The sequence below is a fragment of the Tachypleus tridentatus genome, chromosome 11 (genome assembly GCF_004210375.1).
Source record: "Tachypleus tridentatus isolate NWPU-2018 chromosome 11, ASM421037v1, whole genome shotgun sequence".
Lineage (NCBI taxonomy): Eukaryota > Metazoa > Arthropoda > Merostomata > Xiphosura > Limulidae > Tachypleus > Tachypleus tridentatus.
The window spans coordinates 38,565,417-38,580,114 of record NC_134835.1 but is presented as its reverse complement, the minus strand read 5'-3'; the positions used below and the strand labels follow the sequence as shown (position 1 = coordinate 38,580,114).

The window sequence follows — 14,698 nt, the reverse complement described above, 5'->3', positions numbered from 1 at the left end:
ACCAAAAGCTTTTGGAGTTGCATCAGGTGGATTCATACCCTTAAGGTCACAAAGGAATTTTTTTATTTTTTCTGATATCGTTCTTGTGAAAGCAGATGATAATTGTGAAGTAAGTCAAACATTGTAAAAGTGTGACTTACGAGCCTTCTTCAACATAAACTCCATGATAATTTTCTTGTTAAAGATTCCCGAAGAAAAGTCCAGTTATACTGGAATGACCTATGGAATTGAATGGTTATCATTTTTAATTATAGCTTTCATTATGCAGAAGTGGGCAATTTTGTGAAATGCACAGAATAGTGATTTCAGCTGTACGAGTATTTTCAGTGGAAAACACTGAACGTCCATTTTATGGTTTTTGTTTTGTTTTTTTGCTTTCCTTAGATGAACATTCTCACTCTACTAAAGTTCTGCTTTGGATCTGGCTAGCTGTGATATATTCCTCCATCTGTAGATTTTATCAGTAACAGCTTTGCACCGGAAAATGTTCGTAAATCTGTTGTGAGTCAAACATATAAGTGCTTGTTTCTAACTCCCCAAAGGGAAGCCATAGCACCTAACAAAGAAAGAAACCAAATGTACAAGTGCTCTTTTCTAACTCCCCAAAGGGAAACCTTAACACCTACTGAGGAACAACAATGAGCCTGTGATTTCTCTCCTCTCCTGAGAACAGCCGTTGCAATGAAGTTAGGCCTTATTTCTGATATATTGTTCTTGGCACCAAGACTTGTAAAGTGTGATCAACCTTCGTTATTCTCTCTTAGATCTGGTAATTTTTAAAGAAATTTTATTTTGAATTTCGTGCAAATCTACAAGAGGGCTATCTGCATTAGCCGTCCCTAATTTTACAGGGAAGGCAGCTAGTTATCACCACCTATCACCAACTCTTTTATCAACGAATATTTGGATTGAATATAAAATGACAACGTCCCCAAGGCTGATAGGGTGAGCATGTCTGGTGTGACGGGGATTCAAATGCGCGTTCCTCAGATTACGAGTCGAGCGCCCTAACCACCTGGCCATGCCGTGCCTTGTTAAGAAATACTTTGATTGAAAATGGTTTTAATATATCGGATTTGAAGTGGTGTTTTGAATATAGAAACAATATACTGATTTTTTATGAAATATTATGAATTTTCGATAACATTTTTTTTTTACTAAATGACATATTTTGCTGCTGCCTTTACTTCCATAGAAATAGCTATTTCGTCTCCTAATACCGATTTTAGTAAGTAGTTTTTCTTGATTTCGAGAATCACTAATTGTTATTGAACGTCGTAAATTTTCGCTCGGTGTTTTTGGTTTTTGTAATATTACGTACCTTCGCAAATATCTCCAGTTATCATAAACAGTATTTCAGCAGATGTGGTTGGAGATATTGTATTAATAAAAGGCACCAAAATAATGTTATTTTCATTTAATAATAAAATAGTAAGTATTCCTATTCAAATGCAAAGAAAAGCTGTGTTACTGTAATAATACTGACTTACAAACGTCAAATCCTTCACTGTTCATAACCATTAGTTCCGTAACAAGTATTTGTTTTTAGTAACAAAAATGAACAAGTATTTGTTTTTACCATTTGGGTATTGGGCTTTATATTAAAGTTTTACTGCAATCTGAGTCGAATATCTCCGACAATAATTTCAAAGTCTGGTTATGAATGGATATTAAAAACAGCAAAGAATGTTTAATATCATTGCTATCTAACTTTGCAATCGCATGAAGAAACATTTTAGGGTTACAGTGTTATCTGAGTATCTGATAAGCAGGCATCAGTGCTAATATCAGACTTCTTTTTCCTCTCTGTAAAACTGATGGGAATCTTTCTGCTCTGAAAATTCATGTTACAAGCTGCTCTGTATCCTATTAGTCTATTGATGACAGATTTGATTTATATTTCTTTGTAGAATGAACTAGAATCACCATCCTTATAGTTTTCTTTATATAGACAAGATGGATGAAGACAATTTTCAAGATCCCAACGAAATGTCTGCCATCATTGTGATGTGCATAGCTTAAAGCTTACATAGTATAATGAGATAAGTCTTCAGCTTATCAACACCTGTCAACGTTACGGTATAGACAGATACTGATGTCTCTTTTTGAAGCCTATTTATTTAATTTATTAAGAAAACTGAAGGCAAAACTAGTTAGATAGCTATTGATTAATTTCAATTGAAAATCACAATTTTTCAGAGAATTTGTAGACATTTTGCAAGAATGTTGAATTCATTGAACAGTTGTATTAGCATTAAAATAAAGCGAGTTTAATTACTTTAAGTATTCAGAATGTCTATCGATTTGAAGTGAGAACAAAGTGGCCGAATGTCACAAAGAGCTAGCTGTCAGACGTAAATCGTCACTGAGGACAACCAATTATTATTTCATTTAGTCTAATTAATTACTGTAAGTTTTAAATATTTTTTTCTCTGTTTATTGTAATTCTTAGTGTGGCGCCAATTTGAGTCAATTTGAAGTTTAATTTTTGGTCTTTCAGTCTATACTTAAGGAACGAAATTTATATATCACTCAGCAACGCTGAAAACTAGGTTTCGATACCCGTGATGGATAGATCACGGATAATCCTTTGTGTAGCTTTGTGTTTAATTTCAAACAAACAAACAAATTACATGTCGTTATTTACGAACTGTTTTTACTTGGGCATATTTTTGTTTCAAGTGCTATTTTTGATTAAAATAACCAGCTCTATTGTATTATAAAGTAACTTCCCACGATTTCCACTTATATAGCTATTGTATCAGTAAAACTAATAGTGTAGGACGACAAGACTGGGTTGAAGTAAACATCAAGAACTACAGTTGTGATATTGAATTGTTTTAGTTTAGGACTGATTAGAGCGACATTAAACTTGTGATCACAGTCCGTAGTTATGGGGATTCAACCATGTAGTTTAAACATAAACAACGAGATCGGTTGTAAAAAACAACAATAATATTTAAGTGTTTGTTTCAGTCCTTTGTTCCAAAGCTAGTGTTTGTATGGAGGGAAAATAATTACCATGAACATCTCACCTTATCTCTATAGAACCCCTTATATATGTATAGACATCAAAAACCTCATTCGAGCACTGATTATCCTTCATTTACAGTTGGTAGAGCTATTATGTGAAAATGTGTTTTCCTAATTGAAGCCTGAGCGAATTTTTCGAATGCAATAACTTTCTGAATTTTTGTATAACCCACTCTTCTCAGAATATCTAACATTACTTACCATGATTTTTATTTTTCAAAAACATTTCCAGGTGATTGTAATCAACGCAGATGGTAATAAGCTGAAGCGCAGAGAGAACTGTAACATACAATGAATATGACGTTTCAACCTATTCAGACGGAACGGTTGATTCGTCAAAAATAACGACGAGAAAGAAAGTTTTTCATATTCATAAATGGACAGTGAACGTTATCGACCCTCCAACTAAGAACTTAGACGTTCCAGCAACTTTTGCTTTAAATATTAATCTAAATAAGATCTCGCATAATGTTAATGTCTTTTTTTAATACTCGAATAAAACCCGTAAAAACAAAAATAAATGCTTAAGTGATAATGGTTCGTTTCTTACAAAAGAAAAGGAGAACAAAAAACCGTAAGTTATTAAAACGAAAAATAAAAGAAGAGAAATATGAGGGGGTTCCCAACCTTTCACTGTACATTCCCCCCCCTTACATACGCACTTACAGCAGAACATTCCACATCTTTACCAAGGCCTCACATAATAAATATATTAGCATTGAGTACCTTTAAAGTATTGTGTATTTTGTAAAATAAAATCTGACACTTTCTGTCAGTCCCTACTTTGAGAACCATTAAAATAGACAATAGCAAACAATAATCAACGAAAGGCACTCACATTGTAATTATTTGGCTCATCGAGTTAAAGTTCTATATGAGAAGGATTTATCATCGTATTTTCAAACTTTGTAACGTTTGGGTATCATCTTCTGTCTCAGAAAAGTGGTTAATGTGTATGTCAAGTCAAACTGTGGATCGAGCGAGACGTGATGGCGAGAAAACAGGCACCGCACTTTGAGCTGTGGACGCATTATGAAAGTAACAGTCAATCCCTGTTATTTGGCTTAGAGTTAATTACGTAGTTTTAAATTATGAACAGTTATATTTCAATCCTGCGATATAACCGTTTAGATAAGCAAGTTATAAAGCGTCTTTACAGTTTAAAATTGTCATTTCAATTCGATTCCCCTCTTATTTATTTTAAAGTGCCACACTTGTTTAAAGTATTAAGATTTTCGTTTTACTTCACCGTATCTCACCTATCTAACCAAATAGATAACCTTCGATAAGTAATAGTTATTAAGTGATTGTCACAATAAGAACATTATAGTTAAATAAGTATATACGTATATTGATTTCATTAGCGAATATTCATAACTGATTAATAAAAGCATACACACTGCTAAGTTACTCAAAATACACTTAGATTATTACTACTTCATTCACTCGAGGTTTAAGGGCGTTCTAGTTATAAATAAGTAAGTTAGGTTTCCTTTCAATTAGTAGATCGGCATTGATTCTAGTATAGACTGAAGGGAATCCTGAATTACCAAGTACTATTATTCTCTTCGTGATCACTAATCATATGGTATTTTTATTATCAATAGAAAATACATGTCGATGAATTTTTCGTTTAAAATATATTACATTATTTGTTTGAAAGACCAATAAACATAATAACATTTAGTTCGCTAATAGGCTTGGTATGGCTAGGTTGTTAAAGCCCTGGAATCGTAATCTGAGAGTCACGGGTTCGAATCTCCTTCATACCAAACATGCTCGTCCTTTCAGTCGTAGGAGCGTTATAAAGTTACGGTCAATCTCATTATTCGTTGGTAAAAGTGTAGCCCAAAAATTGGCGGTGGGTGGTGATGACTAGTTACCTTCTCTCTAGTCTTACACTGCTAAATTAAGGGCAGCTAGCGCAGATAGTCCTCGTGTAGTTTTGCGCAAAATTGAAAAACAAATAAACAAACTTTGCTAATATAACTCAAGGCATGCACAAAAGTGTACACACGTGTGTGTGTTTTTTAGAGCAACGCCGCATCGGGCTATCTGCTGAGTCTACCGTGGGGAATCGAACCCCCTGATTTTAGCGTTGTAAGTCCGTAGACCTACCACTGTACTAACGGGGACGTACACACACGAGTTAACTGTTCTTGGAGAACACCAATCGAAAGCTGTATGCATATTCTGAAAATATTGGAACCAGTAAGTATCATAAGAATTTAACATTTTGTCCTATGCTTCAATAAATATTACCATTGTTTTCTCTCAGTCTAAATTTGATGTTATTTTATTTAGTGACTCGCAGTCATAGCAAAATATGATAAAATAACAATTAAATATTTAAGGTTTACGTAGAAATGCCAAGCCGGTTAGTTTTGTTGTCCAATCTGTAGAATTATAAATGGATACCACTATCTTTTTTTTTTTAGGTCATATTAGAAAATGTCTAGATGTGTCAAGATCAGGCTCGAAATGTTGCGTTGGTTCACAAAAATCCAATAGGTTGAATGAAACTTTTACAATAAGTTAAGAGAAAAACATGTGTACAACAGAATCACGTCGCGTTACGTTCGAACTAAAAAAAAATAATAAAACAAAACGGATACACAAATATCTTACTATTATTCTCGAATAACCTACGTCAGAAAGATAAATTAGAACTGCTACTCAACTTTTACTAAAATATCAATATTTACTAAACAAATAGATTTAAGTTTTTATAGGGATAAAACCATTTTTTTTTTCTTAACGGTGACGGGTGAAATAAGTAATCCAGTATCAACAGTTGTCTGTGTATTATGTAGGTTCGTAATTTTTAAATATATTAGTGGCAAAAAATAGGGCAGAAGGCTGTCTGCGTTAGCCGTCCCTAATTTAGCAGTGTAAGACTAGAGAGAAAGCAGTTAGTCATCATCACTCACCACCAACTCTTGGGCTACTATTTCACCAACGAATAATGGGACTGACCGTCACATTATAACGCTCCCACAGCTGAAAGGGCGAGCATGTTTGGTGTGACTGGGATTCGAACCCGCGACCCTTGGATTACAAGTCGAGTGCCTTAACCACCTGGCCATGGGGGGGGACCTAAATTTTATTTATGTCATCACAGTTATTTCGGGGAATTTTTATTATTTATTTTTTTAAAACTAAATTGTTTGTTATTTTCATAATATAATTACTTTTACACGTATCAATCGGCTCATTACTGAGAAGGACTGGCGAACCAACAAACTGATCTTCAAGCAAACACGGCGTTAACGACAGGGAGTCATGTTAGTAATTAATTATTAATTATAAGTTACGAGTAAAAGTAAGGAAGAGTGTGTAACCACATATAACCTTAAGTCTCTCCTTAAAATCAGTTCACCACCTACCTATTGATGATATTATACTGCATACAGGTAAACTCACGCCATACTTTTAATATTTTGAAACAAGATTCGAAATCGGTAATGAAAGATTTAAAGTTGAAGGGTCTATTTTTTTAGTCGGCAGTATACATAATCACATTGGGAAAACGGTCAGAGTGATACATATTTATGCACACTGACTTGTGACTACTGCACTTTATTTGCATAATTACATACATACATTTGATGATTGTCAATTTAATTTTACTTCTAATAATTATTTTCACATTTCTACTGTAGTGTACAATGTTCTACTAAAATAACAACCTCTACACCTAAGAATTTCATTATCTTTGTTCAGATAAACAGTGTAAGCTTACAATCATTCAAAACTCCAACAAAGTGACGAAATAACAAGATAACTACCCAATGAACAGCTAACCAATCTTACTCTAAGTCTGTTTCACAGACCACAGTTATAGTCCAGACACGTAGGTATTTTCAAACATCAGATGCTTAAAAGTTGTTATTCACGTACCATTTAATTTATATGAATGGATTAGAAGCGTGATATTTATAATTTCTATGACATGCCTGTTCAGATAAACTACTACCGCCGTATCTAAGATAACCACCACCACGTATCGCAAACAAAGGATACTGACAATCTACACTTCTCAGGTTAGCTAAACGCAAAACGTGAATACTTGAAATGGCTGTGAAACCTATCATTCTAAACATACTATTTGTTAATGATTCTTGTTGCTTAAAGTATTAATTAATAATGTTTATTATATTTTGTTTAGAAGTTTTATCACATCTAATTTAGATGTGATAGGCTATAGGGAAGGCTGCTTGGTCTACTCTTTTTACCAATAAATGGTGAGATTGAAAAAAAACATTTTAACACCCCAAAGTTCGAACGGATGAGAATGCTCGTTGACAAAGTTTCGAATCTGTGACCTGCAGATTGTGAGTCACGCGCTCTGAATTGTAAAGAAATATCTATTTTTGGATGTGGAACTAATTACATTTATTTAAATCTAACATTTCCCTGTTTATCCTGGAAATAACGTGTTCTTATAAATTTTCGAATATTGAATAATAATTTTATTTATTTTGAGTTAAGCACAAAACTATATAATGGGCTATCTGTGATCTGCCCACCACGGATATTGAAACCCGTGCCACTAGATGGCAAGTAATTTTTTTCCCTTCATTTTCAACAAAGTCATAGTACATAACAACGCAGTATAAAAGTGTTAGGTGTATAAAACATGTACTTCCGAAAGTAGTCTGTGCAGTATAAAAGTGTTAGGTGTATAAAACATGTACTTCCGAAAGTTTTCTGTGCAGTATAAAAGTTTAGGTGTATAAAACATGTACTTCCGAAAGTAGTCTGTGCAGTATAAAAGTGTTAAGTGTATAAAACATGTACTTCCGAAAGTGTTCTGTGCAGTATAAAAGTGCTAGGTGTATAAAACGTGTACTTCCGAAAGTTTTCTGTGCAGTATAAAAGTGTTAGGTGTATAAAACATGTACTTCCGAAAGTATTCTGTGCAGTATAAAAGTGCTAGGTGTATAAAACGTGTACTTCCGAAAGTGTTCTGTGCAGTATAAAAGTGTTAGGTGTATAAAACATGTACTTCCGAAAGTAGTCTATGCAGTATAAAAGTGTTAGGTGTATAAAACATGTACTTCCGAAAGTGTTCTGTGCAGTATAAAAGTGTTAAGTGTATAAAACATGTACTTCCGAAAGTGTTCTGTGCAGTATAAAAGTGCTAGGTGTATAAAACGTGTACTTCCGAAAGTGTTCTGTGCAGTATAAAAGTGTTAGGTGTATAAAACATGTACTTCCGAAAGTGTTCTGTTTCAAGAGTTAATAATAAAATTAAGAAGCTTGTGAAGTCCATATGCAATTCTGTGTTGTAGCCTACAGAGTGCATAATTATTTTCATAATTCATTGCACGTGAACATCTACTGATGTCACTACAGTACAAATTGCAACATTAAGCGTCATTATATTGTCTACTGACTGACTGACAATACGCGAATGGTTAAAACAGATGAGCCCTTCAAGCGACTTTTGGCCCTCTATCGCGAAAGCAGAAGTTGTTTTAAATATATTGAAGCTCGAATTAAAGTATATGAATTGAAAACTATATTTTACATTGGGTTTGGGAATGTAGAGAGACTTAACACTACAAACAAAAGTTACTTCTACAGGTTGTTTTATAATGATAATTTACACAGGCCTGCTATGGTTGAACTGCTTTGAAATTTTTACATCTTTCACAGTAATTCCTGTACGCTGAATTCGAAATGATATCCATTTTTCTCCATCATGTATACAAATTTTTCGTGAAACGTCGCATGTATTTTTACGTAAGTGAATAACTTCCATTGAAATCAAGTGACATTTTGTTACGCTTAAAATGTTGACAACCGCTGGCTATAAATTTCTCTGGACAAATCGCGACGTGGGAGTCTTATTGATTACTCTAGTATTCAAATATAATAATAAAAAAACGCTCATTGTTGCTTAGATCATTATTATCTAAGTAAAAGTTTGTTTTCTTTCAAATTTGTAAAAAAAAAATCTTACATAATAACCAAAACGAATTTTATTTTCTAAACACGCGTAGCTGGATTATGGGCAATCTTTTATTAAAATTAAAACAACTTTTTTGAAGTTTAAGTTTGCAGGTTTGTCTTATCAGTGTGGTATTGTACGAGGGCATCGACAATGTTTACAACTAACTCTTATCTCGTAATTTGAAAATCTGAACTGAAAAATTTATTAAGAAGCATATCACGTTTGACTGACGGCATGTTATAGTTTGTTATCTTAATGGGTTGTAAATAACGCATTTTTTTTTTCATAAATATCAAAGACATTTCAAGGGGGAGCTATTTTTATCTAACTTGTTTGTGTTTAAGGAAAAAGCCAAAAAAAAAATACGTTGATGGAAATCGCTGAAAATAATAACTGATACAGCCGTTAAATTGTAGTCTGCCTTTAAATTTTTGTCTGTGAATCAGCCAACAAAGGTTACACTTGGAAGGATACAGCTTATTATGTATTGATCCACCATTTTTCTTGTGATATTTATGGTCTTGCTGCCGAACCATCTGCACTATTCCCCGGCGCCATCGTGGTCAAACCGGGTGATTTGTTTTGTTCCTTAAAGTTGATTGAAAAACCAATGAACTTCTCCATTAAGAATGTTGTGCTGACGAAGCATTTTACGTGGAAAACAAAACCTATTATTTTATAAAAAAAAACACAAAAAACTTTGTTTGCAATCTCAATATCGAGTCACGAAGCCAGTGTTGAAACAAATAGTCTAGAAACAATGGCTTTATAGAGCATTACGATGGTGTATACATATGTATGCGTTTTTTGTGTGTAAGAGCGAATACATTAAAAACCAAAACAGTTTTTTTTTTTTTAAGTTATGGTATCGTGTTGGGTTCGAGAGCCGTGACCAAACAAATTAATTAATACGTGGATAATCAGCTCAAACTTTTAATTACATTGACAATTATTATTGTTTACTTTGTTTCATTAATTGTCTGATATGTGTATATAAACCAATATTTCTTAAACTATCAAATACATTGATTGTAAATAGGCAATTTTTAAATCGAGACTATAAAATAATAACGATGAAATTAATGCAAATAAAAAAACATTAGAAATTAACTCAAAATTAAAACTAATTTTCCCATTAACATTCGTTGTTGTCATGATTAAAACTTATAACACATAGCATCTGTGGCCATAATGCCCAAATACGTCGGGATACTCCATCTATCAGACAAGATCTATACGTCAATGTCAAATTAGCCAACAGTGAAGGAAAATCAGTTAAGGGGATAGGAGCTGCGTACTTGAACCAACAAAGTCTCTGTCCCTGCCGCCTATCACTGTCTGCAATCAATTGTGGGAAGACATTTACTTTTATTATTTAGATGTAACCTCAAAGTATAGACAAACCGCTCTAAAGGGTAAAGATTAAGGGCCGTGCGGAAATATAGGGAGGTTTATTATTACCATGAAATTTTTTTGTCTTTTTTGTACATCTCATAAAAAGAGTGGAAGTTGATTGTTTTAATCTGTAAAATTTGGATGATTTATTTTTACTTTAAGATGATTACAAAATATTAAAGGTTACTGTATTCCCATAGATGGCGCAGACAGTAAGAGTTGAGGTGTATTTGGTTCAAGCACTCAAACACTAATTCTTAAGTAATTCTTCTCAGTTGTTGGCTAGTTTTACACCAACGTAGATATCTTGTTTAGTTGATAGAATATCCCCGCCGCGTTTGGGTATTATGGTCACAGACGTCCACTATGGTACAGTGAAAAGTCTACGGATTTATAACGTTAAAATCAGGGGTTCGATTCCCCTCGGTGGACTCAGCAGTTAGCACGATGTAGCTTCGCTATAAAAAAACACATACACATGGCCACACACATCATCTGTTATGAGTTTTACTGATGATAACAAGGACCGGTAATGTAAAAACTTCTGTTGGTTTTGGGTCTCTTTGTAATATTTATATTTGTATATATATTTATGTACTTCCAGTATATTTGAACTGCATTAATACTTTAAATGGGATCTTCATCCGTACATATGTACTTCAGTCATATTACTAATTAGATAAAAAACTTTATAAGTATCTAAAGTTTAATTGTATTACTACATTAAGGTAAATCTTCATAGGTATCATTAGTAAGGTTAGAAGTATAATTTGAATATTCATCAAAATATAATTACACTAAATGTGTTCAACATACATAATTAAAACATATTAGCCAGCTGTAATACAGCTTTATACTGTATGATCTAGTCATGTGTGATACATAGAATATTTGACAAACTATTCTTAATATACCTGCAGTGCCATTAGTTTTTACCAATCTATTACAAATTCTGGTGCAGTCAAATACTTGTTTGCTCTGTAATATGTCGGTTTTGTTGACCGATACAATTTATTAAAAACTTGTATTTTTGTTATTAAATAAATTTAACTTATTGTATGTTATCTTTTCTTTTTTGGTACTTGGCCATTAATCATTACCTGGTTTATCATAAATTATTTCTTACTATTTTAACTATGTTACCTCTTGCATTGTTTGTTTCTCGGTGGATCAGCAGTAAGTTTGCAGTCTTAAAAAAGACAAACTTTGGGTTCGGTTCCCCGCGGTGGACATAGGAGATAGCCCAATGTGATTTTGCTCTAAACAAACTAAATCTTGCATTGTTTTGTCTTTTTATTTTAATTGTAGATTTGTTCATAATTTTACATGTTTATACATTTATTCAATCTAAATAGTACACAGTAAAACAACTGTTCCTGTAACGACATTAAATCTAAACCGTGCACAGTAAAACAATTATTCCTGAAACGACATTCAATCTAAACAGTACACAGTAAAACACTTGTCTCTGTAACGACATCAAAACTAAACAGTACACAGTAAACCAACTGTTTCTGTAACGACATTCAATCTAAACACTAGACAGTAAAAGAACTGTTCCTGTAACAACATCCAGTCTAAAGAATACACTGTAAAACAACTGTTCCTGTAACGAGTAAAGATTATGAGTTAAAAGTGGAAATATAAGGAGTCTGTTTAAATTATCGATTACGAAAACAACCGGTATTGACTGAAGGATGTTAGTTGAATAGAAAAAAAAACATTGAGAAGTGTCTGTATCTTTATCAATACGTTACAGTTATATTACCAGTTCCGTGTTTACTTTATAGTAGAGGAAATACTATACAAATAACTACACCATTATTCTAATTAAAAAGTTAGAGTGAACTTACGTTGTAGTAAGATTCATGTTTTTTTATAAACACGTTTAACCTATCATGTTTTAAACGTCAAAGTTTCGGAGCTTATAAGCAGATTGTTTAACGTACAATAACATAATTTAATTCTATAAACTTTATACATTCCAAAAAAGCTCCGGTGGCTCAGTACTAAGTTATAGGGCTAAAAGTACTAACACTTGGGGTTTGATATATAAGATGTGCTCAGCATAAATGGTTCATTGTGTAGTTTGTACTTAGCAACAAACACTTTGAAAAATTCTTGGATATTATTTTTATAATGCAGATAACTTATTCAAATAAATCAAAATATAATATTTCAACAAACTACTAAAACTTTTAATTCCTAGTTGTTAGAAATATGTTATTAAACTTAAGAACGTTCACAAGTGCGTTACGAAAATACATTTTTACAACAATGTTGATGGAGTTATAGCTAGCGGAGCAAATAGACGTCGGTCGATCTAGCAAATGATTGTAATCAGATAAAAATACCCATATTGAAACAATTAGCTATTAGGTTGAGGAATAATTCGTGAGCGTTTTTAAATAATTTCATTCAAGCATTACATGCAAGACTATACAATACTTCAATGCATGAACACATTACACCCAAAACATTTATTATGATACTTTATTTCATATAATACCTAGGTATATAGTATGCATTGTTTTAAACGAAATCGCAAGAAATTAAACGCGAAAAGCAGATGTTGTCGAAAATGCTCGATTTTGTCCACTTGACATTCCATTTAATGAGCTGAAAATGAAAGCAAAAATTAAAGACATATGAAAATCAAACACACCATCTATTAGAGCAAAAATTATCTACCAAATGACATGAAATATTTTGCGAAAGCGTTTCATTTATGAATATATTTTTTTAACTTGAAAAAACGCTCACGAATTATTCCTCAACCCAATAGAATACTATTTATACCACATACACCGGTATCATGTGTGTGGTCGAAATGTTAATACATTTACATCAATCTAAGATATACGATCGAAATGATGCTAATCTACACCAGTCTAATGTACATAATATTAATGTTGCTAATTTGCATCAATCTGATACATGTTATAGTGATCATCTTCACGGTTTACCAAATGGTTTGGATTTTAAACGACTAATGAAACTTGTTTTTGCTGTCAGAACAGGAAATGTTGAGTCTGAAACAGAAGCTAAAATTGTTCCTAAATTTTTTCTTGTAACATTTAACTTTTGTTAATCTTAAGAAGTAATATTGTAACATTTAATATTAGAACGCTTTACAAATCCAGCCTAAATTCTAACACTTTGGCAATAACTTAAGGTACTGCAGAGGAACATGATTTATAGGGGCTATTTAATCACTTGCTGAAATAGTCCCTACGAGACGCTAATAAAAGGAGATCAGACTCCACTAAAACGAGTTATTCAAGGTAAATTAAAAATCAATAACCACTATGTAATACGGCTTATTGTTTTTTAAATAAACCAAATTGCTAAGTATTGGTTTGGCAGACCGTAGATTCTGTTAATGTTGATTGATTTGAAGGAAAGAATGCTAATATTTTCTTACCAGCCAACCAGAGTGCGCCGTTACGAATATCGGATAATACACTGAAAAGCGCTGAATAAGGAATATTAAACAAAGATGAATTGACGACGGTTTTGTTTGATTGAAAACTATCATATCCACAATCCATAATATATAGATATTTCTATAAGAATGAAATTGCTATAGGTAAGATGAATCTTTAACCTTTTTGGTCATTTCTAAACACTTACCGTCAAGGCCACACTCAGTTTGTTCCAGAAACTGGAAAACCACGTAAATCACCCAGACCGTCATTAGCCTTAGCTGGCTAGTCCAAATCAGCATACCTTTTACCATAGTGATTTGAAAGTTAATGTATTCGTTCTTTCCCGATCTGAATGTTCACTGAATGTTCTTTTCGGTCACTGATTTTTAGGTTACCAAAAGGAATACTATAGAGAATACCTTGTGTTTTTTTTAAAAAACTTTCTGTGTCTTGTTCAGGAGCGTTCAGTAGTCCTACGATCAGCTGGCAAGAGGATTCCAGTGGTTCCTGAACATTTTCCCCGCTCACTTGTTCGTTGACGAGGGATGTTCGCGATGCTCGTGCCGCAATGCGATAAGGAGAAGTTCCGTGAAAGTAAGGTGTGGAGAGTATCTTGCTTGATGTGCTCTGAATGTTAAACCAGTTCGCTCAGAACAGAGCACTAGATCGGTTCTGTGGTCACGTGAGGCTGTCATGTGATGCTGCAGTGTTCACTTGTGTCATTACGGGCCAGGCGGAGGTAAAACTATTGAAATTGACGACAGCATTTTCATGTTCCACGTTTTAGAATTTAAAACAAACAGGTTATGAACCAGCCACTCGTAGTTTTCTTCTGATTAATAGTAAGACCCTTAAAACTATACGTCAGCACTAAAATTGTGGC

The 14,698-nt window shown here is 33.2% G+C and overlaps 1 protein-coding gene across 2 annotated transcripts in view; it reads right to left on the bottom strand.

Moving 5' to 3' along the window:
* The window catches only part of LOC143231956 (zwei Ig domain protein zig-8-like), a 79,442-nt gene extending 65,008 nt beyond the window's left edge, over window positions 1–14,434 (bottom strand). For both annotated transcript variants that reach the window (XM_076466844.1, XM_076466845.1), the window contains exon 1: window positions 14,021–14,434. In XM_076466844.1, coding sequence (XP_076322959.1) covers window positions 14,021–14,126 — 106 coding nt within the window. In that variant the 5' untranslated portion in view covers window positions 14,127–14,434. The remainder of the gene's footprint in view (window positions 1–14,020) is intronic.
* Window positions 14,435–14,698: the final 264 nt, after the last annotated feature.